Source organism: Saccopteryx bilineata, chromosome 3 (genome assembly GCF_036850765.1).
Source record: "Saccopteryx bilineata isolate mSacBil1 chromosome 3, mSacBil1_pri_phased_curated, whole genome shotgun sequence".
Taxonomy (NCBI): domain Eukaryota; kingdom Metazoa; phylum Chordata; class Mammalia; order Chiroptera; family Emballonuridae; genus Saccopteryx; species Saccopteryx bilineata.
Window position 1 is genome coordinate 311,464,065 of NC_089492.1, and position 27,668 is coordinate 311,491,732.

A 27,668-nucleotide genomic window follows, 5' to 3' on the forward strand; every position below is an offset into this window, starting at 1 on the left:
TTTGCTGAAAGCCTGCTGGATGCAGTCACTGAACTAGATGGGAGAGTAACGACCACCCTGAACCCCCACAAGTGGTCATGGTCACATGCAAGAGAGACATGTCACCAAACTCTGACAATCCATGATGGGGGCTGTGGGAGCCTTCCCTGACCAAAAGCACACGAGAGGTGTGGTATAATGAAGAACAGGCAAGGGCTGCTAATCTGGGGGCTAGTGAGCTTCAGGACACCTTGGGAGCCCTTTGAAACAAAGTGCACAATTTTCTAAGTGTTATATATTGTTTTTGCCTGCTTGACACATTCCCTCCTTCTTTCTCTGATTAACAGTACACACCTTCCATCAGAGAGCTGCCCTTCCTGGACTCCATAACTTCCTAATGGCCTTAAGTCAGAGACCTCGTATTGGTTGGACAAAAGACAAAGGCCTGGCCAATCATGGTACCTTATTGCCCTTTAACCAATGATTGGTTTGGGAAGTGGACACATGAGCCAAGGAGGGCCAATCGAGGCCTCTCTGTGGAATTTACACTGGGTTGCTAGGAAAGTTCTCATTTTATCTACTGTGGCTATGCAATATAAACTTGGAGCTATTTGCGATAGCTCTTGAACATGAATCCTAGATTTTTATCCTAGAAACACCTCTATGGAGGCACAATGAAGCACCCACAAGGCCCACACTGAGCTACTATAAGGAGAGAAGTGAAAGGAGCTGGGGAGAAGCTTGGCAACACCATTTAGTGCTTGAGGCTTCATTTCCTAACCCCCCACTTCTGAGTTGTACAAGAAAATGCCTTTCTGCTTACAGTTGGGTTTCTGACTCTCAGGGCATAAGTCCTAAGTAATAAAGAGCATAGCCTCGTATGTGTAATTTACTGTAGGTAAATCAATCATTCAGTTTCTTAAAGGGGTTTATGATCTTAAAAGGGTCCAGAGCACTCCATGGTAAAACCTTTGGAGTCAGGCAGATCTGGGTTTGAATCTCAGCTTCATCATTTACTAGATGTGTGGCCACTGGCAAATGAACTTCTTTGAGGATGTTTTCATCTATAAAATGGGGACACAACCCAGTTCAAAACCTGGCAATGTTTACCACCTAGCCTGGTACAGAAAAGCTAATGGTAATTAGTATTCAAGTTCAGTGCTTTCTCCCAATAATGACTAACATTCGCCTTCATAATGGTGTTAGCAATGCTTCCACCTACTCTGCATTCAGTCCCTCAAGGGCCATCAGGAAACAGGGCTAAGATTCGCTCTCTGTGGTCTCAAAAAGAACGCAGGCCAACCCTGGGAGTTATCAGAGCCAGACATGGGTTTCAACTGAGGAACCTGTGAATGGTTGAGTTATTTCCCATAGAGCCATAGCCTGTGGGGAGTGCACATTACTTCTTTTTTTTTTTTTTTTTTTTTACAGAGACAGAGAGTCAGAGAGAGGGATAGGGAAACAGACAGACAGGAACAGAGAGATGAGAAGCATCAATCATTAGTTTTTTGTTGTGACACCTTAGTTGTTCATTGATTGCTTTCTCATATGTGCCTTGACCGTGGAGCTACAGCAGACCAAGTAACCCCTTGCTCAAGCCAGTGACCTTGGGTCCAAACTGGTGAGATTTGCTCAAACCAGATGAGCTCGCGCTCAAGCTGGTGACCTCGGGATATCGAACCTGGGTCCTCTGCATCCCAGTCCCACACACTATCCACTGCGCCACTGCCTAGTCAGGTGCACATTACTTCTTATTAAACACCTGGACTAGGTGATTCCAGAGCAGGTTTGAAGCAATTCCTATTCTAGGGAGAAGAAGGAACCTTGAAGGGCTCCTGCGATACTTAAACCAGTGGTTCTCAGAATGAAGGCCTGTGTACACATGTGGGCCTGAGAGCATCCCCATGGCTCCAAAGGAGTCTACTCTCTTAAACTACTCTTCAGACCTTCTGGATCTACTAGTTTCTCTGACCATCTGTTGATTTCTTTCCTAGGCTCATGGCTTTTAGAGATTTTTCTTTGCTTCCCTATTTCTCTCCTCTCTGGCACTCCATCCTCAGGCCTCTCATGTCTGTTTCAGTACCTCTTGTTCACCACCCACACCTCTCTTCCCTTTTTCAGTCTCTGGTCCCATTTCATTTATCAGATTCTGATCCACTGTTCCTACATTTTAGTCTGATTTTTTTCTGTACATCCAATGGTCTTTCTCCATTTGACAAACCCTATTGCTCTTCTGTACTCCATTTGACTTTCTCGGTTTGAATCTTTTTTTTTCTCCTATTTTTGTCTCTCTCGTTCTCACTCTCCATCACTCTCTTCCTCGATTATGACTATCTCTTCCTCTCTCTCCATTTCTCCATCTAAAATTTTGTCTCCCAATTGTCTGAAGATCTAATAATAGCTAACATCTACTTAGTGCTTATTTGTATACTCTGAATGACTCATATACAGTTATATGCACACACACACATATACACTTTCCTCACAATCTAAAAAGGTGCTATTGGCCCTGGCCGGTTGGCTCAGTGGCAGAGCGTCGGCCTGGCGTGCAGGAGTCCTGGGTTCGATTCCCGGCCAGGGCACACAGGAGAAGCGCCCATCTGCTTCTCCACCCCTCCCCCTCTCCTTCCTCTCTGTCTCTCTCTTCCCCTCCCGCAGCTGAGGCTCCATTGGAGCAAAAGATGGCCCAGGCGCTGGGGATGGCTCCAGGCGCTAGAGTGGCTCTGATCGCGACAGAGCGACGCCCTGGATGGGCAGAGCATCTCCCCCTGGTAGGCGTGCCGGGTGGATCCCGGTCGGGCGCATGCGGGAGTCTGTCTGACTGCCTTCCCGTTTCCAGCTTCAGAAAAATATAAAAAATAAAAAGGTACTATTGTCACCATTTTACACAGCCAGAGAAGGAATAAGTGGTAAGTGGCAGGTGAGAAATTCAAATCTGGTAATTCAGGCTTCCTTTACTCCTTTCTCTGTATTTTTCAATGGGATTCTCCACTGCCTGGCTTTATCCCTCCATTTTCTAACTCCACGCTGTCTTTTCAGTTCTGTTGACTCTCCATTCCTTCATACAGGATGACTCCACGTGTCTACCCTGACCTCCCGTCTCCCATCCATCTCATTCCACTCTCATCTCTTGCTTTCTCTCCAAATCTCTTTCCCTCAATCCCGCTCATGTCAGGTTTTCCCTATTTCACTATTTCCCTCCTTCTACACTTATTGGGTCTGTTCCCATGATTCGGCTTCTTGTTCCTCCGTTTCAACCGTCGTCCTGTCCGGTCTCTATCGGTTCACTAGTTTCCACCGTGGTCCTCCCCTCTTCTCCCAAGTCCCCGGTGCAATCGCATTTCTCTTGCGGTCTCTGTGAGCGACCCTCGGTGGAGCCTATCCGCTTCTTGCCCTCGATCTCTCTAGTGTTCAGCTTCCCTCCAGTCTGAACCTCCCCGTCTCTCAATTTTCCGCAGGTTTTCGTGACTCCATGTCTTTCGGTCCGGAGCCTCTCAGCCCCCCAGGTTCTCTCAGGGACGCTCGGGCTCCTCCAATACATTTCCTCACCTCGGGATCTCCCTCCACCCCTCAGCTCACTCCAAAGCTAACGACAACCGGGCGCCGCTCCCACGGACGCACGCAGCCGCCTTGCCCCGCTCACCTCAATAACCGCGGGGAAAACTTGAACTTCCGGTCTCAGCACGCCTCAGGCGACCAAAACCGGTCCTGCGCGTGCGCACGCCATCCTCTCCGCGCCTGCGCCTGCGCACGCGCCTGCTTCACCTAGCTTGGGGCGGAACCTCAATTGGCGCTGCGCCCTCTAGAGGCCAGTGGAGGCACCGCGGTGGAGACCTGCTCTGAGACCGGCTCCCTGAATAGCCACTTGCATCTTGGGATCGACCAGATGCTGGAATTTTAACCCAACGAGGGAGGTTGTCGGACACCAGACACTATTAAAACACCTCCCAGGATTTATTCATTGTATAGAATAACTATGAATAACCCAATTCAACTCCCCAGCTCCCTGAAGGCAGGGGCCATTTCTTCCTTGGAGGTCCCGTGTTCTCCAGCATCCACTATAGGGATTAGATAGCAGGTGCTTGTTGAATGAAGAACTAAGTGAACGAGAAAAGTGAGTCCTCTTTAGTCCTAGATGTGCCAGTCATTGCCAGAGCCAGCCTGTTTCGCTATTTATAACGAGAGTTATACCTTCTTTTCAAGATTGTTGGGAAAAATAAATGAAAATATACATGAGGTACATACACTTTTTTCACTACTGTACATATAAGTGCTCAAGAAATGTTAGGGTTTTTTTCCCCATTGATTTGAGAGAGAGGGAGGAGAAGAGAGAGAGGGAGGAGAAGAGAGAGGAGGCAGGGGAGAGGCATCAATTTATTGTTCCACTTGGTTGTTCCATTTAGTTGTGCACTAATTCATTGGCTGCTTCTCATACCTGCCCGGACCTAGGATGGAACCTGCGACCTTGGCAAACAGGGGGATGCCCTAGCCATTAAGCCACTGGTCCAGGGCCAATGTTAAATTTTTATTCTTTTAATATTGCTGTTCAGAAGATATAGCCTTCAGTTCCGGAGTCAGGTCTAGGCTCCAAGGACACCACAGAGAACAAAACAGATGAAGGCCTTCCTCCTGTGAATCTCCCATTTTTGTAGGGGAGACAGACACAGAGATCAAAGTAAGTAGACTCTCAGGCCTACTGCCTTCTCTATGGAGCAAAACAGAGCAGGAAAGGTGTGAGGAGCAGGCAATTTTAAGTGTCATGGTTAGAGACAACTAGAAAGTAACATTTGAGCAGAGAGCTGGAAAAAGTGAGGAGGGAGCCATGAGGACCCCTACAGGAGAGCATTCTAAGTAGAGGAAACGGCAAATACAAAGATTGAGATGGTGGCCAACCTGGCCGGGTAGGTTAGTTGGTTGCAGCCTTTTCCCCACACACCAAGGTTGCGGGTTCATCTCTGGTCAGGGCACATACAAGTATAAACCAATGAATGCATAAATAAGCAAAACAACTATTTGATATCTCTCTCTCTCTCTCAAGTCAATAAATAATAAATAGCATCTTTAAAAAACTGAGATGATTGTCCTGATTGGACAGCTTGGTTGGCCAAGCATCCTACCGAAGCACAGACATTGTCAGTTCAATCCCCGTTCAGGGTACATGCAAGAACAGATCGATGTTCTGGTCTCTCTCTCTCTCTCTCTCTTCCTTCTGCTCTCTCTAAAATCAATAAAATAAACATTTAAAAAGCTGAGATGGCAATGAACTTGCTTGGTTCAAAGACCAACAAGCGGTTTGTGTGGCTGGAGTGAAGGTGGGGAAATAGTAGGGAATGAGATGAGGAGAGGAAGAGGATGGATCAGACACAGTGGCCAGGCCTTTGGCTTCCAACCTGTGTGAGGTGACAGCCCTGGGGGGGGGGATTTGAGCAGAGGAGGAACATGAGACTTGATCTGACTTAGATTCTATCAGAGTCCTCTGTCTCCTGTGATGGGAACAGATGTAGGTGACCAAGATGAGAAAGGGGGGCTGGGGGGAGGCTGCTGGACTAGGCAAGAGGTTGTGGTGGCTGGACAAGGATGATGGCAGAGGAGATGGTGAGAAGCGGCTGATTCTGAAGATATTTTAAGGTAGAGCCTGAAGGGATTGGCTGACAGACTCATCATGGAATGTGAGAGAAAAGAGAGACATCAGGATGATCCCAAAGGTTTTGGCCTGAGCACCTGAAAATAGGGAGTTGCCATCAGTTGAGATGGGGAAGATGCAGGAGAAGGGCTGAGAAAGAAAAACCTAGAGATCCATTTTCTTCATATGAAGTTTAAGTTATGTGCTGGACATCAAGTTGGGGTGTCAAGTGGAAAGCTGGATGTATTAAATTAAAAAACAGAGACCAAGCTTGAAAATCCCCTAAGCAGAAATAACCAGTTTCATCACACAAACAAAGCTGAATTGAGCTTATTTTGCAAGGCTAACCTGACCTGAATCATTTCTTGCTATTACACCCGGAAATTTTAAGCAAAAGTTGAACTATTTCCCAAGGTGGGTATTAGGTAACCACTCACCAGCTCCTAATTATTTAAGACAATTCTAATATCATAAGCAAGTCGCTGAGACTATACATCTAAGCCTCATTCCACGGTTTGGTTCGAGTGCTTCCTTGCAAACTGATTTCTAATGTGTGTACTATAAGCTTTTAGTAATTACTCCTTCTGTGGTTTATTGGTTTCACTTCTATTGTTTCTGAACTTTTGACAGATGTAAATATCAAAACTTTGGGAAGCAGATTGAATATAGAGAAGTCAATTCCCACATCTTTATCCAAAGATAGAAAAGAAATGACTAAACACTCTGCTTCAAATCTGCAAAAGAGAACTACAAATTTTTTTGGAGGAAGTAAACAACAAATATGAAATCAAGAAAAAAGTTACAAACTTCCAAAATTACTATTGAGTAGCAAACTTGAAACTAATTCTTGGAAAAAACATTAAGACCAGGTTCTTTGAAAAGTTAAGAAAAACAATACATTTGTGGTAAAAAAAAAAAAAAAGTAAACAAAGAAGTTTAAGAACAGGGAAGCAGAAGTTACAAAAAACAAAAGAAAGGTGTTTTTTTTAAGATTTCTTTTTTTAAAATTTTATTTATTCATTTTAGAGAGGAGAGAGAGAGGGACAGAGAGAGACAGAGAGGGAGAGAGAGAGGAGAGAGAGACAGAGAGAGAAGGTGGGGAGGAGCTGGAAGCATCAACTCCCATATGTGCCTTGACCAGGCAAGCCCAGGGTTTTGAACCGGTGACCTCAGCATTTCCAGGTTGACGCTTTATTCACTGTGCCACCACAGGTCAGGCAAGAAAGGTTATTTTTAATGATCAAGGAACTTCTATGTAAAGTTGCACAAAAATATGCTTGAAAGCTTTCATAAAATGGATTCTTCTCAACTAAAAGGAAGGCTGATGCAACAAGAAATCAAAGTAAAATTTTAAAAACACAAGACCTTTTATAAAATGTATCAAAGGCTTGACCTGTAGTGGCGCAGTGGATAAAGCGTCGACCTGGTACGCTGAGGTTGCCAGTTCAAAACCCTGGGTTTGCCTGGTCAAGGCACATACAGGAGTTGATGCTTCCTGCTCCTCCCCCCCGTTCTCTCTATCTCTCACCAATAAAAATGAATAAATAAAATATTTAAAAAAAAATAAATAAAATGCTTTCCTAAAAACAAATAAAATGTATCAAAGAAGAACTTTTTAAAGTACATCCCACTGCCCGCCCTTGCCAGTTAACTGTTTTGATCACCGGTCAGGGCACACACAGGAACAGCTCATTGTTCCTGACTCTCTCTCTCTCTCTCTTCTCTATTCCCCTTCCTCCTCTCTCTCACTAAAATCAATAAATCTGGTGAGAATGAGTTAACATTAGACATAATTGTTGTCAGATCTTCAAGAAACAAAATATTCTTTTGGTGTGCTGCAGGATTTTAGTCATTCGTTTACATGTGCCGTGGGTTGAAAAGGTTTGAATGTCACTGTCTTCGATTACTGGGTATAGGGCTATGACATAGTACATATTTTTATTTAAAAAAGAAAGAAGAAAAAAATAAAAAAATAAAAATAAAAAAATAAAGTACATCCCACTGGACTAACAGCAGGATATCCCACGCACACATTTTTTATGAAGTTACATATATTGTCCCAGAACATAAATCATTCTATAAGGCAGGCTTAGTCTTAATAATTTATGTATGAGAATTCAGAACAAAATCCCAAGGAAGAAAATATGTATTGTTGAAGACTTCATCTTGGTTTGTCATCAGAATTATAATTCACATCATAATTTTAGGTCTTTGAGTAAGAAAATAGATACAGTGTTTGGACCTCAGGGAGAAAAAAACAAGAAATAACATGTTGCTGGAGGATTTCGCAGTTCTCTGTTAGTTACTTCCATTGATTATTAGGTAGATGCATTCAGGTAATCTATAACACTCATTTTACCCCCTTTTAAAATAGATTTTATTTATTGATTTTAGAGAGAGGAGAGAAAGAGAGAAGGGGGAGGGGAGCAGGAAGCATCAAATCATAGTAGTTGCTTCTCATATGTGCCTTGACCCAGCAAGCTCAGGGTTTTGAACTGAGGACCTTAACATTCCAGGTTGATGCTTTATCCACTGAGCTACCACAGGTCAGGTACACTTTTATTTTTTTTTAATTTTTATTTTTTTAAATATTTCTCTTTTTAATATTTTTAAATTTTATTTATACATTTTAGAGAGGAGAGAGAGTGAGAGGACAGGGAAGGAGCAGGAAACATCAACTCTCATATGTGCCTTGACCAGGCAAACACTTTTTTTTTTTTTTTTTACAGGGACAGAGAGAGAGTCAGATAGAGGGATAGATAGGGACAGACAGACAGGAATGGAGAGAGATGAGAAGCATCAATCATCAGTTTTTTGTTGCAACATCGTAGTTGTTCATTGATTGCTTTCTCATATATGCCATGACTGCGGGCCTTCAGCAGACTGAGTAACCCCCCGCTTGAACCAGTGACCTTGGGTCCATGCTAGTGAACTTTTTGCTCAACCCAGATGAGCCCACGCTCAGCTAGGGTCTCGAACCTGGGTCCTTCCGCATCCCAGTCCGACGCTCTATCCACTGCGCCTCCGCCTGGTCAGGCAACACTTTTATTTTTTAATTAAGTATTTAACAGAGAAGGTACTTCTCTTTGCTTTCTGAGATGTACCCGAATGACAGATACCCCATTCTCTTCCCCCACTTGAAACAGACCTATTCATTTGTGAAAGAAATTAGGCAGGCTAATAAGAAAGCATGATCTTTAAGAAATTAAACTTCAGCCTTTTTACTAGCAAATAGTCACATCTCATTTTCCTCCTTTGTAACATGGGATTACCTACCTCATAAGTGTATTATATGAGACTAATTCATAGCTGTTTCTTTTTTCTCATAATTTTATTTATTGATTTGAGGGGAGGGAGGTAGAGAGAGAAAGAGCAGAGAAACATCGATTTGTTGTTCCACTTATGTATGCCTTCCTTGGTTGTTCTTGGGATTGAATCTGCAATCTTGGCATATTGGGATGACAGTCTAACCAACTGAGCTACCCAGCCAGGTTCATAATTTGTAGCTGTCAAATAATGAAGTGCACAGTATCACAGATAGTAGATGCTCAATGTTCATTTCAATTAAGTAAGTTTGTAAAAAATAAAAGCATTTTAAAAATACCATAAAGAAAAAACAGATAGCAAGATAGAGATCCCCACCTTCAGGGAACTCACAGTTCAATTGGGAGAAAATAAGAGGTAGACAAATTAAGATAGTTTGGCTCTTTTTAAGACCTGAGATGGGTGGAGGAAAGACAGAAATTAAAGTGGCCCATCCCGTCACGATGGCAGCATAGGTAAATTTAGTACTTGACATCTGCCATGGCCACACTAAACTTCAGAACAACCATCATTCAGAACTGCCTGAAATCTGGATGGATGGAAGTCCTACAACTAGGGAATTAAAGAAGAAGCCAGATCAGACTGGTAGGAGGGGCAGAGGCGGGAAGGGGGCTGGCCTTACACCCATGTGTGGTCGATAAAAATAGAGAGGGATATCTCAGCTGAAGAGGTCTCCCTTGAGGATCGAGGGGTCCTGGCCCCACACTTCTGTCTGTAAGAGAAGTCCTCACAACTTCTGTCTGTAAAAACCAGTGACGATTTGTGACTGAGTGAGACGGAGTGCTGCCTGAGTCCCAGGCAGTTCCCCTTAAAGGACTGCCACGTGGATTTACTCAGATTCACTCTCTCTGAGCAGCAGAGCATCTCACTGGGGCAGCAGCTTGAAGAGCACCAGGGACACACAGGGAAGAACTGAATTCTCTGGCAGTAAGGTGAGGGCTGGAGAGGCAGCTTTCTCTAGACAGAAGTGCTGGCAGAAGCCATTGTTCCTTTGCTGTGTCCTTTCTCCACAGAGCCAGTAGGTGGGCACCATGTCTGAGTCTCCATTAACCTAATTACTGTTCACCCTGCCCTGAGGAATCTCTAAGACCCCACCCTATCCACTTTGTAGGCCTACCCAAGCTACTTCCAGTGGTTTTCCCATACAAATGGCTGGTCTTGGCTCATGCTTCAGACTTTCTTAATATCTCTCAATCAAGCAGCATTTGTCCTCTATGTACCCCATATTTCTTGCTAAATAGCCCCTAGAACTAGTGGCAGCCAGCCTTGGTTCACAGCTTGGACTCTCCTGGCCACTTCCAAGTCCAGAACATGTAGTAGCTACCTACAGATCACTTTGTAGCTCATGCTGGGTATCCCAGGCAGGACAAAGGCACCAGCTGACCTTGGCCTGCACCTCCCAGGAGGCTCCAGAGACATCTCACCTGGTGGATAGCTTCTTACCATGTTGAAGCACCATCCGATAACCTCCACAAGCTACACATTCAAGGGGTGGACTCACTGGGCACCAGAGCCCTGCTGAAGTCCTGCTCCATGGGGTGAGGCCCTAAACAGATGATTCTCCACATGATCACAGCCAGTCCTTGCAACCAACCAGTCTAGGGGTAAATCCCTCCCATTGAAATATCAACAGTAATCAAGGCTCACCTACAACAGGACAGTGTACACAATCCACATGGGTGGCACCCTTGGAGTGCCCAGCTTGGGTGAACAGGGAGGGTGTGCCACTGGACCTTATAAGACACCTACTACATTAAGCCCTAAGCCCCTCTACCAAGCCCCAGAAACTTAACAGCTGTACCTAATTCATATCTGCCAAAATAAGGAGACAAAGGAACATGTCCTAAATGAAAGAACAGAACAAAACTCCAGAAAATAACTAAACTAAATAGAGACAGGTAATCTACTAGATGCAGAGTTCAAAACACTGGTTATAAGGATGCTCAATGAACTTAGTGAGAACTTCAACAGCATAAAAAAGGACATGGAAACCATAAACCAGAATCAGTCAGACCTGACCTGTGGTGGTGCAGTGGTTAAAGCGTTGACCTGAAATGCTGAGGTCACTGGTTCAAAACCCTGGGCTTGCCTGGTCAAGGCACCTATGGGAGTTGATGCTTCCTGTTCCTCCCCCCTTCTCTCTCTCTCACTACTCTCTAAAATAAAATTTAAAAAAAAATAACCAGTCAGGCCTGACCAGGTAGTGGCGCAGTGGATGGAGTGTCAAACTGGGATGCGGTGGACCCAGGTTTGAGACCCTGAGGTCGCCAGCTTGAGTGTGGGCTCATCTGGTTTGAGCAAAAAGCCACCAGCTTGGACCCAGGGTTGCTGGCTTGAGCAACGGGTTACTCGGTCTGCTGTAGCCCCACGGTCAAGGCACATATGAGAAAGCAATCAATGAACAACTAAGGTGCCACAATGAAAAACTGATGATTGATGCTTCTCATCTCTCTCCGTTTCTGTTTGTCCCTATCTCTCTCTCTCTCTGACTCTCTCTATCTCTGTAAAAAAAAAAAAAAAGGAACCAGTTAGAAATGAAGGATACACTAAAATTAAGAATAATTTACAGGGAATCAATAGAAGAGTAGATGAAGCTAAGAAACAAATCAGTAATTTGGAATATAAGGAAGCAAAATACACCCAATCAGAATAACAAAAATAAAAAAGATTTTAAAAATGAGGATAGTGTAAGGAGCCTCTGAGACAACTTCAAGCATATCAACATTCACAGCCTGGAGATGCAAGAAGGAGAAGAGAAAGAGTAAGAAAATGAAAAGCTATTTGAAAAAAATAATGATGGGAAACTTACCTAACCTGGTGAAGGAACTACACATAAAAGTCTAGGAAGTGCAATTTACCAAATGAGATAAACCCAAAGAAACCCACACCAAGGCACATCATAATTAAAACACAAAAGTTTAAACACAAAGAGAGAATTTTAAAAGCAGCAAAGGAAAAGCAATTAGTTACCTACAAGGGAACTCCAATAAAACTGTCAGTTGATTTTTCAACAGAAACTTTGCAGGACAGAAGGAAATGTCAAGAAATATTCAAAGCAATGTAAAACAAGAACCTACAACCAAGATTACTCTACCCAGCAAAACCATCATTTAGAATCAAAGGATAGATAAAGAGCTTCCCAGACAAGAAAAAGTTATAGGCGTTCATTATGACCAAGCCAGTATTACATGAAATATTGGAGTCTTCTCTAAAAAGAATAAAAAATATAAACAATAAAATGGCAATAAATACATATCTATGAACCACTGAATCTAAAAAACAAAAGAAATGAACAAGCAGAACAGAAAAAGACTCTCAGATACAGGGAACATTTTGACAGTTCCCAGATGGGAAGAGAGTTGGGGGGTATTAATGAAAAACTGAAGGGATTAAGAATTACAAATTGAGCCTGACCAGGCGGTGGCGCAGTGGATAAAGCATCAGACTGGGACATGGAGGACTCAGGTTCGAAACCCTAAGGTCGCCAGCTTGAGCGCAGGCTCATCTGGTTTGAGCAAGGCTCACCAGCTTGAGCCCAAGGTCGCTGGCTTGAGCAAGGGGTCACTCACTCTGCTGTAGCCCCGTGGTCAAGGCACATAATGAGAAAGCAATTAATGAACAACTAAGGACCCACAATGAAGAATTGATACTTATCTCTCTCCCTTCCTGTCTCTCTCTCTCTCTCTCTCTCTCTCTCACTAAATATATATATATATTTCAATAATATTCTAATAACTATGTATAGTGCCAGATTGGCATGAGATTTATCAGGATAATCACTTAGTAATTTAAACTAAGTGATAAATATAAATAGTATAAATATATAGTATAAATATTTATACTATTTAAATAGTATAAATAGTATAAAAAGTGGTAGTTTAAATCACTTAGTAATTTATACTAATAATCTCTCTCTCCCTCTCTCTCTCTCTCTCTCTCTCTCTCTCTCTCTTTCTGTCTCTGTCACACACACACAAAAAAAGTTGAGGCCCTGACCAAGTGCCTAGTTGGTTGGAGCGTCATCCCGACATACTGAGATTGTGGGTTTCATCCCAGGTCAGGAAACGAGAATCAACCAATGATGGTATGAATGGGTGGAGCAATAAATCAAATCAATATTTCTCTCTGTGTGTGTCTCTGTCTCTCTCCCTTCCTCTCTTCCAAAAAAATCTATCTATCTCTCAATCAAAGAAGTTGAAGCAGCCCAGATGTCACCCTTGGAGAATTTACAGTTCAGCTGGGAACTTGTGATCCAGAAACTTGGAAAAGAGAAAATGGGAAGAGGTTGAATCAGGGCTGGCTCACTGGAGAAAGTGTCATTTGAACAAGGAATTGAAGGAAAATTTCATAATAAAGAAGAACCTGGGCACTGGAGTCAGGTAAATGTGGGGTCAGATCTCAGCTCTGTAATTTCCTTGCTGTGTGATCTTGGGCAAATGACATCACCTTGCTGGGCCTCAGCTTATACAGTGAAGCATCTCCCCCACCTCCTTGGTTTGTTGTAAGAATCACTTGAAAGGAGAAACTATGGATAATGTGTTGTTCTGGAGTAATGACTCTATACATAGGCGCCATACTGTGTGGTCTGAAAGATCTGAGCAGGTGAGATTCCAGAGAAACCCTGCCTAATAGAACTTTCCATGACGATGGAAATATTCTTTATCTGCTCTGCGTAACATGGTTGCCACCAGCCACATATAGTTACTGAGCACTTGAACTGTGGCTAGTGCAGTCGAGGACTAAATTTTTAACTTTATAAAAATGTGTATTGGCCTGACCAGGCAGTGGGCAGTGGATAGAGCATCGGACTGGGATGCCGAGGACCCAGGTTAGAGACCCCAAGGTCAGCAGCTTGAGCGCGGGCTCATCTGGTTTGAGCAAAAGCTCACCAGCTTGGACCCAAGGTCGCTGGCTCAAGCAAGGGGTTACTTGGTCTGCTGAAGGCCTACAGTCAAGGCACATATGAGAAAGCAATCAATGAACAACTAAGGTGTCGCAATGCGCAATGAAAAACTAATGATTGATGCTTCTCATTTCTCTGTTCCTGTCTGTCTGTCCCTGTCTATCCCTCTCTCTGACTCTCTCTCTGTCTCCATTAAATAAATAAATAAATAAATTTTTAAAAATGTGTATTGGCCTGACCAGGCAGTAGAGCAGTGGATAGAGCATTGGCCTGGGATGCTGAGGACCCAGGGTTGAAACCCCAAGGTCACCGGGTTGAGTGCAGGCTCACCAGCTTGAGCACAGGGTCGCCTCTTTGAACACAGGGGTGCTGGCTTGAGCGTGGGATCATAGACATGACCCCATGGTCACTGACTTGAGCCCAAGGTCACTGGCTTGAGCAAGGGGTCACTGGCTCAGCTTGAGTCCCCCCAGTCAAGGCACATATGAGAAAGCAATCGATGAACAACTAAAGTGCTGCAACTATGAGTTGATGCTTCTCATCTCTCTCCCTTCTTGTCTATCTTTATCTCTTATTTAAAATAAATAAATAAAAACAAAAAAACTAAGTTGGCCCTGTCTGGTTGGCTCAATGGATAGAGCCCAGTGTGCAGAAGGCCAAGTTCAATTCCCAGTCAGGGCACATATGGGAAGCAACCATCTGCTTTTCGCCCCCTCCTTCTCCCCCTCCCCTCTCTCTTCCTCTCTCTCAGCCAGTGTCTCAATTGGTCCAAGCACGTCAGCTTCGGGTGCTAAAAATAGCCTGTTCAGTTCAGCATCAACCCCAGACAATGTTTGCCAGGTGGATCCTGGTCAGGGTGCATGCTGGAGTCTGTCTCTCTATCACCTCTCCTCTCACCTAAACAAAAAAATCTAAGTCAGGGTCCTTCTCTGCTCAGAATAGAGTTGCCTGATTTAAAAAACAAAAATATTATAGACTAATCAGTTATATTTAAACTTCAGATCCACAACAAATAATTTTTTAACATAAGTATATGTCAAATATCGCATGGGCCACACTCATGCTAAAAACTTTTGTTGTTATGGATGTGAAATTCAACTTTAACTGGGCGTTTTGTATTTTATATGGTAACGGTAGCTCAGGACTGTCCCTTGGATTCCCAAACGTTTGCTATGGTCTATAAGGCTTTCAAAGTTCATCCCCCTTCACCCCCTCACCTCTCCCTCTGTGTCTCACACCTCTCTCCCTCTTGCCCACTCTCCTCCATTCACACTGGCCTCTTCACTGTTCTCAGAGAATGCCAAGGACATTCGACCTCAAGGCCTTTGCATTTGCTGTTCCCTCTGCTTGAAATGCTTTTCTTCAGATTTAAGCATGGCTCCTCCCTCCCTTTATCAGATCTTAGCTCAAACATCATCTTACTCAAGGGGCATATTTCATATTTCTTTATTTCTTTGCTTATTGTCTGTCTTCCTCCACGAGAATGTCAGCTCCCTGAGGGCAGGGATTTGTGTCTGTTTTGGTCACTGCTACATTCCAGTGCCTATAATAGGGTCTTGCATACAGCAGGTGCATAATGAATGTTTGTTGAGTGAATAAAGCAGGGGTCGGGAACCTATGGCTCACGAGCCAGATGTGGCTCTTTTGATGGCTGCATCTGGCTCGCAGACAAATCTTTAATAAAAAAATAATAACGTTAAAAATATAAAACATTCTCATGTATTACAATCCATTCATTTCCTACCATTCATGTTCATGGTTGCAGGTGGCTGGAGCCAATCACAGCTGTCCTCCAGGACAACACCAAATTTTTATTGGATAATGCGTAATGTACATGGGTCGTTGTATGGCTTTCATGGAATTACATTTTAAAATATGTGGCGTTCATGGCTCTCTCAGCCAAAAAGATTCCCGACCCCTGGAATAAAGGAATACATGACAATATCATTGAGCCCCTGGATCTATCTATGCCTGAAGCCAGTTTGTGAAATGGGATAGGATGATACAAACCGGTTTCTCTCTAGCTTATACCTCCACTTCCGAGACCAGGTCATGGCTGGTAGATTTCTTTCTGACCACACTGTCATCCTTGCTCTGTGACTCCTTGAGGGCCCAGCGACATGTGGCTGGCAGTGACCGGCAAAGCTGAGCCCGCCCAAAATACAGAAAGAGCACAGGATTGAGGCAGCTGTGAACAACGGCCAGACCCACAGCCAGGGGCTGAGCCCGCAGCACCCGGGCCAGGAGCACAGAGTGCGGGGCAGCTGCGGTGAGTACCAGCCCCAGAATGTGGTAGGGGGCCCAGCAGACAAAAAAGCCCACTACAACAGCCAGGCCCAATGGCCAGTGGCGTGAGGCCACACAGCACAGGAGGGCACCATGGCAGCTGGCCACGACCACCAGAGGTCCCAGGAAGCCAAAAATAAACCGGGTGGCAGCCAGCATGTTCTCAGCCAGAGCCGAGCCGCCATAGTCCACCACACACTCCAGCTGGGGCGGGAAGTGTTCCTGGTGCAGGCGGTAGTACATGGCCGAGGGCACGGTCAGCAGCAAGGCCACGGCCCAGGCTGCCCCACAGGCTGCCCGCACCCTGCACGCTCGTCGGTCCACAGTCCACCAGGTGGACCTGAGGGCCAGCAGGCAGAGGTCTGCGCTGAGAGCGGCCAGGAGCAGGACGCTGGCGTACATGGACAGCAGGATGACAGAGGGCAGGGCCCAGCAGCCCACTGCCCCGTATGGCCATTGACCCCCACAGGCGATGGGGACCGACAAGAGTGGGAGAGACAAACAGCAGAGCAGATCTGCCACGGCCAGGTGGAGGAACCAGGTGGCACTGACCCTCCGGCGGGCCTCTTTCCTGGTCACCCAGGCCATGATGGCATTGCCCGGCACCCCAATCAGGAAGACCACAGCATATAGCAAAAGAGAGGCCATGCGGAGGGGCCCGAGGGAGACACAGGTGCCATCAGCACAGTCCACAGGGAAGTCCGGAATCTCACCATAGTGCTCATAATCATATACGAGTGACGTGTTTTCCATCGAGGCCCCACTCACCTGGATGGGAGACAAAAGCCATAAAACCTTGGTGATGAAAACTCTCAGGCCCTTGGAATCCTCAGTTATAGGAATGCCAGCCCATCGGTATATATATTTTTTGCAACAGAGACAAAGGTGGGGGGGACAGATAGGGACAGACAGGCAAGGAAAGAGATGAGAAGCATCAGTTCTTCATTGCAGCACCTTGGTTGTTCATTGATTGCTTTCTTATATGTGCCTTGATGGGGGGTGGGATACAGCAGAGTGAGTGACCCCTTGCTCAAGCCAGCAACCTTGGGCTCAATCCATTGGCCTTGGGCTTCAAGCCAGTGACCTTTGGGCTCAAGCCAGTGACTCTGTGCTCAAGCTGGCGAGCCCACGCTCAAGCCAGATGAGCCTGTGCTCAAGCCGGCAACCTCAGGGTTTCAAACCTGGATCCTCTGCATCCCAGTCTGATGTTCTATCCACTGAACCACCACCTAGTCAGGTCATCAGTATTTTTTTTAATTGATTTTAGAGAAAGGAGAGAAAAAGAGAAACGTCAATTTGTTGTTTCACTTAATTACGCATTCATTCATTGGTTGTTTTTCATTGGTTGATTCTTGTATGTGCCCTGGCTGGATGGAACCCGCAACTTTGGCCTACTAGGATGACACCCTAACCAACTAAGCCACCCAGCCAAGGCCAATCAGTATCTTAGATACTAAGATATGACAATGTTAGAACTTTGGCACTTCTGAATATTGGAATTCTAGAAATACTGTTGGAACTAGCTCATTTGCATCTTGAAACTCTAGAATATTCCAACCTAGAACCCAAGTTAGAATACTGGAATTCTAGAATACTGGTGTCAGAACACTGGCTGGTAAATACACTGGAATTCTAAAACATGAGTGTTAGAACCCCAGCTTATTAGCATCTCGAAATTCTGAAATATTACAATGCTAGAACACAATCATGTCAAAAATCTTGGAATTCCAAAATATTCAACTATTAGAACCCTAGCCAATTCTTAGTTGGAATTCTAAAGCAGCACTGCCCTACCAACCTCTCAGTGTTGATGAGAATGTTCTGGACCTGTGCTGTCTACAGGTGGCTACTGAGCATTTGAAACGGGGACAGGACAACTGAGAAACTAAATTTTCAGTAACGTAAATAGCTACAGGTGGCAGCCCTGGCCGGTTGGCTCAGTGGTAGAGCGTCAGCCTGGTGTGCAGAAGTCCCGGTTTGATTCCCGGCCAGGGCACAAAGGAGAAGCGCCCATCTGCTTCTCTACCCCTCCCCCTCTCCTTCCTTTCTGTCTCTCTCTTCCCCTCCCGCAGCCGAGGCTCCACTGGAGCAAAGATGGCCCAGGCGCTGGGGATGGCTCTATGGCCTCTGCCTCAGGCACTAGAATGGCTCTGGTTGCAACAGAGCAACGCCCCAGATGGGCAGAGCATTGCCCCCTGGTGGGCATGCTGGGTGGATCCCGGTCAGTCGGGCATATGCGGGAGTCTGTCTGACTGCCTCCCCACTTCCAACTTCAGGAAAAAAAAAATAGCTAGAGGTGGCTAGTGGCTACCTTATTGGACAATGAATTTCTAAAGCATTGACATGTTAGAACACTCACCTATTAACAACATAAAATTCTAGAATTTGAAATACTGGAATCTGAATATCCATCAAGAGACGGAAAGATAAAGCCCTGGCTGGGTAGCCTATTTGGTTAGGGTATTGTCCTGATATGCCAAGGTTGCAGTTCGAAGGGAGAGAGATGAGTACATAAGTAAGTGTAACAACAAATTGATGTTTCTCTCTTTCTCTCTCTCTCTCTAAATAAATAATTTTTTTTTAAAGGAGAGGAAATGGCAGCCCTAGTCAGTTGGTGTGGTAGAGCATCTGCCTGGCCTGTGGATGTCCCAGGTTCGATTCCTGGTCAGGGCACACAGGAGAAGCACCCATCTGCTTCTCCACCCCTCCTCCTCTCACTTCTCTCTCTATCTATCTATCTATCTATCTCTATCTCTATCTCTATCTCTGTGGAAGACAGGCTGTAGGCTGGCAGGGTTGTTGTAGCCTAAGGCTTGGTTTGGGACTGAGCCTTTCCCACTCTTTTAATACTAAGATCTTTTAATACTAAGATCTTTTCAACACTAAGCTTTTCCACACCTTTGACCAGGGGTCCCCAAACTTTTTACACAGGGAGCCAGTTCACTGTCCCTCAGACCGTTGGAGGGCCGGACTATAAAAAAAAACTATGAACAAATCCCTATGCACTCTGCACATATCTTATTTTAAAGTAAAAAAACAAAACGGGAACAAATACAATATTTATTAATAAAATAAAGAACAAGTAAATTTAAGTCAACAAACTGACCAGTATTTCAATGGGAACTATGCTCCTCTCACTGACCACCAGTTAAAGAGATGCCCCTTCTGAAGTGCGCAGGGGCCAGATAAATGGCCTCAGGGGGCCGCATGTGGCCCTCAGGCTGTAGTTTGGGGACTCCTGCCTTTGACTGTTGCATGATGTAGGGTGGTACACTCTTATGAGAAATCCAATCTATGCCTCAGATGAGTGGCTTTGTATCAGAGACTTCCCTATTTGTATATTGGATTAAAGGCTCTAATTTTCTATGCTATATAATAAAGTGAAGACCGGGAGCTCACTTTCTCTGATATTGCATCAGCATTGAAGAGGTCTCCCGATCCCATCTTCTTTTCTCGGTGAGTCTATTTTCTTAATTCTGCACCCATTCTCCCTCATGACCCAGAATTACTAGCTGCGCTGGTCCGTGGCATATCTCTATCTCTCCCTCTCTCCTCCTCTCCTCCTGCAGCCATGGCTCGATTGGAGTGAGTTGGACCTGGGTGCTGAGGATGGTTCCATAGCCTCTGCCTCAGGCGCTAAAAAAAACAATAGTTCCACTTGCAGAGCAAGGGCCCCAGATAGGCAGAGCGCTGTCCCCTAGTGAGTTTGTGGGCTGGATCCCAGTTGGGGCTCCTGCCAGGCTCTCTTTGCCTCCCCTCCTCTCACTAAAAAAAAAAAAAAAAAAAGAAGTAAAGGTTACCATGTAGTTACAGCAAAAGTGTTTGGTTCTTCTTCATCTGTATCTTCAAATCTTAGTGCAAAGGAAATGTGCCTCTGGAGCAATTTTTTTATCTTTTTCCAAAGATAAATGAGATCACAGTGACACATGCAGACGTCAAAGCACACTTATCACACAGCTAACACTCACTGGGTTTCACAACCTGAACACAACTGGGTAACTGGCAGCCAGGTCAAGAAACAGAACATTTCTAGAATCCCACTGGAGCAATTTTTTAAAGTAATGATAGTATTAGGAAAACAGGAAGAGAAAATGTTGAATTCTCTAAAATGATTTATAAATTCATTTATTCATTTATTCATTTAACGTAGCTCCTGAGCACTTTCTCCACAGCAGTCACTGGACACACAGCGGCAACAAGGCAGACAAAAAGCCCTTACCCTTGGAGCTGCCACTTTAGTGGGAAGAGTCAGACAGTAAAGAATAAATAAACAAAATATCCAGTATTTCCAAGTGACAAATTCTATGGCAAAAGAAAAAAAAAATCACACAGGAAATTTTAATTCCTTATGTTGAAATTATAAAGGAGTGGTCAAGAAGGGCTTCTCTGAGAAGGTGACATTTGAAGAAAGCCATAGAGGAGGTGAGGAAGGGAGCTGTCTGGGGACTTGGGTGGAGAGTGCCAGGCAATAAGAACAGGCTGTGCAAAAGCCCTGAGGTAGAAATATGCTGGCCATGTTCAAGGAACATTGAGAACATCAGTGTGGCCAGAGTGGAGTAGACAAAGAGGTTCGGGGAGATGGGAACAGAGAGATATTGGGGGCCACCTGGGGCATTTAAGATTTAATCTTTTATTTCACGTGAGATAAGAGGTATGGGAGGGTACAGAGCAGAGAGTGACCTGATCTATCAGAGCAATGATAATAATTATTGCTGTTGGTGTGGTTATTATTAAAAGCCATCATCTATTGAACACTTGTGTTATGTGCTCCAAGCACCGCTAAATATCATTCTTATAACAACCTTCTGATTTTATTGATTGATTGATTGATTGATTGATTTTATTTTAATTTTTTTTGTATTTTTCTGAAGTTGGAAACAGGGAGGCAGTCAGACAGATTCCCGCATGCGCCCCACCAGGATCCACCCAGCATGCCCACCAGGGGGCGATGCTCTGCCCATCCGGGGCATTGCTCTGTTGAAACCAGAGCCATTCTAGCGCCTGAGGCAGAGGCTATAGAGCCATCCTCAGCGCCCGAGCCAACTTTGCTCCAATAGAGCCTTGGCTGCGGGAAGGGAAGAGAGAGACAGAGAGGAAGGAGAGGGTGAGGGGTGGAGAAGCAGATGGGCGCTTCTCCTGTGTGCCCTGGCCGGGAATCGAACCCAGGACTCCTGCACGCCAGGCTGACGCTCTACCACTGAGCCAACCGGCCAGGGCCTGATTTTTTTTTTTTTAAGAGAGAGGAACAGACAGACAGGAAGGGAGAGAGATGAGAAGCATCAACTCATAGTTGCAGCACCTTAGTTGTTAATTGACTGTTTTCTCGTATATGCTTCATCAGGGGGCTCTAGCAGAGCAAGTGACATCTTGCTCAAGACAGCAACCTTAGGCTCAAGCTAGTAACCATAGGGTCACGTCTATGATCCCATGCTTAAGCCAGCAACCACAGGTTTTCAAACTTGGGTCCTCTGCATCCCAGGCTGCCACTCTATCCACTGTGCCACTGCCTGGTCAGACAACCCTCTGATTTTAAATGCCATGGTTACACCCGTTCTAAAGATGAGGAAACTAAGATGTAGAGAAGTCAAGTAACTTACCTAAAATCGCTAAGCTAAGCAAGTAGCAGAGCTGAGTTTCAAACTGTGTTATGTTAGGCCCACTCCAGGACTCCGGGCCCCAGAATATTATTGTCCAAAAATTTTAGATTCAGGAGAGTTAGAAGGCAGCACAGCCAGTGGCTCTGAGCAGACGCAGGCTCTGTGACTCAGTTTCAGTTTAGCTTGTCTTTCTCTTGGTGTCCTTGTCTGACAAATGTGAGTCACAAAGGTGAACCTACCTTACCGGTCTGGGAAGACTTGAATAATATAGGGAGAGCACGTGGCACAGAACAAGGGCCCAGGGACCTGTCAGAGGGACCAGCCTGAGGCTCTCTGCTGATGTAAGGCAAGCTGGCACTGCCCAGAGTTCCAGCCAGGGCTGGCACAACAGGAAAGGCAAAGGGGAAGTTGGGGCACTCCCTCTGGTCCTCCACCCTACTTAAAGTGAAGTAGAAGCTAAGTAGCCGCTGGGATGCCGAACCACTTTGTATGTGTTTGAAGTCTTGCACTGTGTTTTCATACACTTGTCATCCCTGGAGGAAACATGTGCAGACTTTAAAAACTCAAAACTTAAGGCCCTGGCCAGTTGGCTCAGTGGTAGAGCATCGGCCTTGCGTGTGGAAATCCCGGGTTTGATTCCCGGCCAGGGCACAGAGGAGAAGCGTCATCTGCTTCTCCACCCTTCCCCCTCTCCTTTCTCGCTATCTCTCTCTCCCCCTCCCTCAGCCAAGGCTCTATTGGAGCAAAGTTGGCCTGGGCGCTGAGGATGGCTCCCTGGCCTCCGCCTCAGGTGTTATAATGGCTCTGGCCACAATGGAGCAACGCCCCAGATGGGCAGAGCATCACCCCCCTGGTGGGCATGCCAGGTGGGTCCTGGTCAGGCTCATGCAGGAGTCTGTCTGACTGCCTCCCCGCTTCTAACTTCTGAAAAATACAAAAAAAACAAAAAACCCTCAAACCTTCACCTGCTGTGTGGCCTTGGGCTAATCATTTAACCTCTCCGTGCCTCAGCAGCCTCATCCATAAAATGGTAATAATAATATCCTTACATTAGAGAGTGTTTGAGAATTCACCAAATTAATTACAGTGAAGAGCTGAGCACCACACCTGGTTCACATTAGCTAAGTGTTAGTGGCTGTCACCACTGTCTGCTTATCTAGACACACCCTCTGTCCCCTCTCTCCCCAGCTCCAGGAAATTCTTTGCATAAGCAATTCAGTCAGTTTATGTATGTTATTTCCATTTTAATACAAGTTGGGGCAAAAGTAGGTTGACAGTTGTTTGTATGGAAAATATTTAATTACTAATAATTAATAAATGATAATACAAGAATAAACTCTGTTGCCTGACCAGTAGGTGGTACAGTGGATGGAGCATTGGACTGGGATGCAGAGGACCCAGGTTCGAGACCCTGAGGTTGCCAGCTTGAGCGCGGGTTCATCTGGTTTGAGCAAAAAAGCTCACCAGCTTGGACCCAAGATCACTGGCTTGAGCGAGGGGTTGCTAGATCTGCTGAAGGCCCACGGCCAAGGCACATATGAGAAAGCAATCAATGAACAACTAAGGTGTCGCAACAAAAAACTGATGATTGATGCTTCTCATCTGTCTTTATTACTGTCTGTCCCTGTCTATCCCTCTCTAAATAAAAAATAAAAAATAACAAAAAACAAGCAAACAAACAAAAAGAATAAACACTGTTTTGCATACTCACAACTGTCAACCTATTTTTGCCCCACCCTATATATTAAACAGAAATGGGAACATTCAATACCCACTGTAATCCCTTAATCTTGTCCAATTAATGTGGCTCAGGTCTGTGTCCCTGTCTGCACGTGCATCACCTCCTGTCTTCACAATGGCTTCAAAGTCAGTCCACAATGCCCGGGCTGAATAGCTCAGTTGGTTAGAGCATCGTCCCAAATTGCAGAGGTTATCAGTTCAACCCCCAGTCAGGACGCATACAGGAACAGATCGATGTTCCTCTCTCTCTCTTTCTCCCCTTTCCTCTCTCGCTAAAACCAATAAATTTTAAAAAAATAAAATAAAAGGTCAGTCCACTGTCTGGGCATGTCATGCTCATTCACCAGCCTCAAACTAAAGGATATTTAATGATAATCAATGAGTAGCACTATTATTTTATACAATAAATCAGGGGTCGGGAAACTTTTTGGCTGAGAGAGCCATGAACGCCACATATTTTAAAATGTAATTCCGTGAGAGCCATACAATGACCCATGTACCTTACGCATTATCCAATAAAAATTTGGTGTTGTCCAGGAGGACAGCTGTGATTGGCTCTAGCCACCCGCAACCATGAACATGAGCGGTAGGAAATGAATGGATTGTAACACATGAAAATTTTTTATATTTTTAACGTTATTATTTTTTTATTAAAGATTTGTCTGTGAGCCAGATGCAGCCATCAAAAGAGCCACATCTGGCTCGTGAGCCATAGGTTCCCAACCCCTGCAATAAATTATATTTGTATGTTTATATCTACATATGAAACATACTTACCATGATTATTATTTTATAATAATTCACATAATAGATGACATGTATGGACCACTAGGCATAACCCTTATACCAACCCCATGAAATAAGTCATTATTGTTGTTCCCATTGTCAATAATGTCAGTCAAGATTATGATTATCATCCCCATTTTTCAGTGTCAGATCTCCCCTGGCATCCAGGGCGGCATCGGACACACAGCAGGTGCTTAGTTGTTATTTGGCAAGTAAAAGGATGAAGAGGGAAGCTGAAGAACAGATACTCCAAGGGGTCACTTGGGTTTCTTTTTTTTTTTTTTTTTTTTGTATTTTTCTGAAGCTAGAAACGGGGAGAGACAGTCAGACAGACTCCCGCATGCGCCCTACCGGGATCCACCCAGCACGCCCACCAGGGGCGACGCTCTGCCCACCAGGGGTGGGGGGGTAGGAGATCGCCCTGCCGCGACCAGAGCCACTCTAGCGCCTGGGGCAGAGGCCAAGGAGCCATCCCCAGCGCCCGAGCCATCTTTGCTCCAATGGAGCCTTGGCTGCCAGAGGGGAAGAGAGAGACAGAGAGGAAGGAGGGGCTGGGGGTGGAGAAGCAAATGGGCGCTTCTCCTATGTGCCCTGGCCGGGAATCGAACCTGGGTCCCCCCCATGCCAGGCCGACGCTCTACCGCTGAGCCAACCGGCCAGGGCCAGGGTCACTTGGGTTTCTATCAGTTCCTCGCAATTACAAGCCAGCGTGTCTGTGTGCCAGTCTGGCCAGACCCGCTGTTCCGGGAAACCGCGTGGCAGTCTACCAAGGCGGAACATACGAAACCAAAAGACACGCCCTGGAATGTGCGTAGCAGCCCCCGAGACGAGAAGGTGTACAAATCTTCACCCCTAGAAGAATAAATAAACATACCTAGGCTATTCACGTGGTGGAATAGTCAGTCTACGACCATGAGAATGAACGCGGATGGATTCCATACAGAGGAGAGAGAGACAGACACACAGGAGAATTTACTGAATCACCCCATTCACATAAAGTTCAAAAACAGGCTGGAGAATTCTATGCAAGAATGGGTAGTGACAAGGGCTGGGGACCTAAAGGGACTCTGGGATTGGGCTCGTACTATTTCTTGACCCCGGGTGCCAGTTACCTGAGTGCTCGGCGCCTAAGATGCTCTACTGCCCGGTCCCTATGTGCGCGCCTTTGAGGTGCGTTAGACAGGAAAAGAAAGTTGAATGGCCTTAAGAAGTGGAATCATTGAACTGAAAGGCTTGTACACGGGCCATGTGACCATTTAGTGGATTTTCCAGAAGGTGCAGTTTGAGAGTGACTGTTTCCTAGATACCTGGGTGTGATGATATATTTGGAGCCTTTGGAACACTCTTCTGTTGGGCTGCCCGAGACAATCCGAGAGCCTGGGATTCAGCTGAGGATTTCAATGTGATAGTGATTAAGATTCCTTTTCTCAAATTCGAGTTCTGATGCCCAGATTCTGAAAAGAATGAGTCTCATAGGCCAAGATTGTGGAATTCCTCCCCTTCCTCCCTCCCTACCTCCCTCAATCCTTACCGTTTCTTGCAAGAGGGTCCCAATTTGGCCAAATGCCTCTTTGGAGCACAATCTGCATCCACAGCCACCACCCTGGAGGTCTGAGGTCTCTCCGGAGCGTCTGGCACCTGTTGGATTTTTTGAAGTGTGTCCCATTTGCCAAGCCTTAGGACACCGCTGGGCCCTGCCACCTCACAGCCCCCAGCAAATCTTCATAACCAGGGAAAGTGGCCTTTTCCTGCTCCCACGGTGTGTGTGTGTCCTGTTTTCATCTCATGACTCACACCTCCCAAAATTACCCGGCAGGGATGAAGTCAGAGAGGGCTCGGTGGGTGGAGAGCCGACCATGTTCCCAACCACAATCTCAGTGTCACCAGTTTCCCGGAAGCCAGACCTGCGAGTGGTTTGACCTAGGAGGCCTGGGGATCATTTCCAGACTCCAAATATGTGCCCAGCCCTTCCTGTCTGCCCTCTACAGAGTCTGGAGGACAGATAAATATTTCTCCTGCCTCTCATGTTTTGAGGGAGACAGCTCAGGGTCATGTCCTCCACAAAAATGCCAAGGCTGTTGACCACAGAGCCTGAGGCCTCAGAGGCATACAAAACACAAACAAGCTGTCCTGCCTGGGCCTCAGTTTTTAAACTGTAAAAGGGGAAGATGTTAGCCTGACCTGTGGTGGCACAGTGAATAAAGCGTCAACCTTGAAACGCTGAGGTCGCCTGTTTAAAACCCTGGGCTTGCCTGGTCAAGGCACATATGGGAGTTGATGCTTCCTGCTCCTCCCCTTCTCTATCTCTCTAAAATGAATAAATAAATAAAATGGGGAGATGTTGGGCCCTGGTCGTGTGGCTCAGTGCATCAGGTGTCATCTTGGCACACCAAAGTTGCAGGTTTGTTCCCTGGTTGGGGCACGTATAAGAAGCCATCCATAAGTGATGAGTACACACTGAAGTGGAACAACTAAATGTAACAGCAAGTTGATGTCTCTCTCTCTCTCTCTCTCTCATCAGTGGAAAAATTTTTTTAAATAAAATAAAATGGGAAGATGTTGACCGTAGTGGTTGTCAAGCTCCCTCTCAGCATAGCCCAGAGGCTGAGAACGTGGACTCAAGAGCCAGAAGAATAAGACCGATTCCAGGCCCACCAGGAACAAGTTTCAGGACTAAGCATCCCCCAAAGACTTTATGTCCGCACCTATAAAGTGGATGTTTTGCTCCAAGAATTAAATGGGTGAAGAGATTTAAAACATACAATGGTGCCTGGTTCATAGACTATGCTAAGGATATTCTGTAGCAGAAAATGGCCCAACAGAGGATAGACACTCATATAACTTTATTAGAGGAAAAGAAAATTTATTAAAAGCCGACAGAGCATGTGGGACTAGTAGCTCCAAAGACACATGCTCCCCGAAGTTGATTTTCTTACAGGTTATATACCTTTACAGAGTCTAAGCAATGGGCATGTGATTTCTTTGTTCAAGATTTCCCAGGACTCAAGCAGAGGGGAGGGAAAGTTTCAGTGGGGTCAGCAAGGGGGAAAGGGTTTCCAGATAACCGGTCAAAGCTACATACAGATCCTGCTTTTCTTGCTTTGTATTGTAAGTGACTATAACCACCCATTTAGAGAACTACGGGATGTAGTTAATTTATTACTGGCTGACTCAGTTACCCTTGCTGGCTTCTTTCCCTTGTATTCTTTTCATTTCTTCCTTCTCAGGGAAGAGGGGGCCTGCCCCTCCTTCTTCAATGCTTGTTAAATTAGCGACAAAAAGAATATAATATAAATTCTTCCCCTGGCCAGATAGCTCAGTGGTGACACAGTGGATAGAGTGTGGGACTGGGATGCAGAGAACCCACATTCAAAACCTCAAGGTCACCAGCTTAAGCACAGGCTCATCCAGCTTGAGCACGGGGGTTGCT

General features: G+C 45.4%; 2 protein-coding genes and 1 non-coding gene across 9 annotated transcripts in view; 1 reads left to right on the forward strand and 2 right to left on the reverse strand.

Moving 5' to 3' along the window:
* DHX34 (DExH-box helicase 34) overlaps window positions 1-25,873 on the reverse strand; it is a 54,374-nt gene extending 28,501 nt beyond the window's left edge. Inside the window, exon 1 of one of the 5 annotated variants that reach the window (XM_066271694.1) lies at window positions 25,770-25,873. The gene's annotated coding sequence lies outside the window, so the exon portion shown is untranslated. Of the gene's footprint in view, window positions 1-3,528; window positions 3,709-16,828; window positions 16,848-25,545; window positions 25,620-25,769 lie in introns of those variants that run through there. The other 4 variants (XM_066271690.1, XM_066271689.1, XM_066271691.1 and 1 more) reach the window with 4 other exon arrangements.
* Window positions 15,292-26,186, reverse strand: C5AR2 (complement C5a receptor 2). Of its 3 annotated transcripts, XM_066271695.1 has the most exons (4): window positions 26,048-26,186; window positions 25,770-25,876; window positions 25,546-25,626; window positions 15,292-16,883 (listed from the first exon to the last, which is right to left on the reverse strand). In XM_066271695.1, the coding sequence occupies exons 1-4, from the start codon at window positions 26,094-26,096 to the stop codon at window positions 15,855-15,857; spliced, it is 1,266 nt and encodes a 421-aa protein (XP_066127792.1). In that variant the 5' UTR covers window positions 26,097-26,186; the 3' UTR covers window positions 15,292-15,854. The 3 variants fall into 3 exon arrangements, with proteins under 3 accessions (XP_066127792.1, XP_066127793.1, XP_066127794.1); XM_066271696.1 differs by lacking the exon at window positions 25,546-25,626; XM_066271697.1 differs by lacking the exons at window positions 25,546-25,626; window positions 25,770-25,876; window positions 26,048-26,186 and adding an exon at window positions 21,713-21,854.
* On the forward strand, window positions 22,288-22,363 carry TRNAA-UGC (transfer RNA alanine (anticodon UGC)). The gene has a single exon. It is a non-coding gene; the product is annotated as a tRNA-Ala (tRNA).
* Window positions 26,187-27,668: the final 1,482 nt, after the last annotated feature.

What these genes read in the sequence shown, in the direction of transcription:
- C5AR2 (XM_066271695.1), bottom strand. Translation starts at nt 26,096, where the DNA reads ATGGTCGGCTCTCCACCCACCGAGCCCTCTCTGACTTCATCCCTGCCG. An exon ending in TCTGACTTCATCCCTGCCGG is followed by an intron (nt 25,877 to 26,047) that starts GTAATTTTGGGA and finishes AAAATCCAACAG; the next exon opens with GTGCCAGACGCTCCGGAGAG. An exon ending in GGACCCTCTTGCAAGAAACG is followed by an intron (nt 25,627 to 25,769) that starts GTAAGGATTGAG and finishes TGAAATCCTCAG; the next exon opens with CTGAATCCCAGGCTCTCGGA.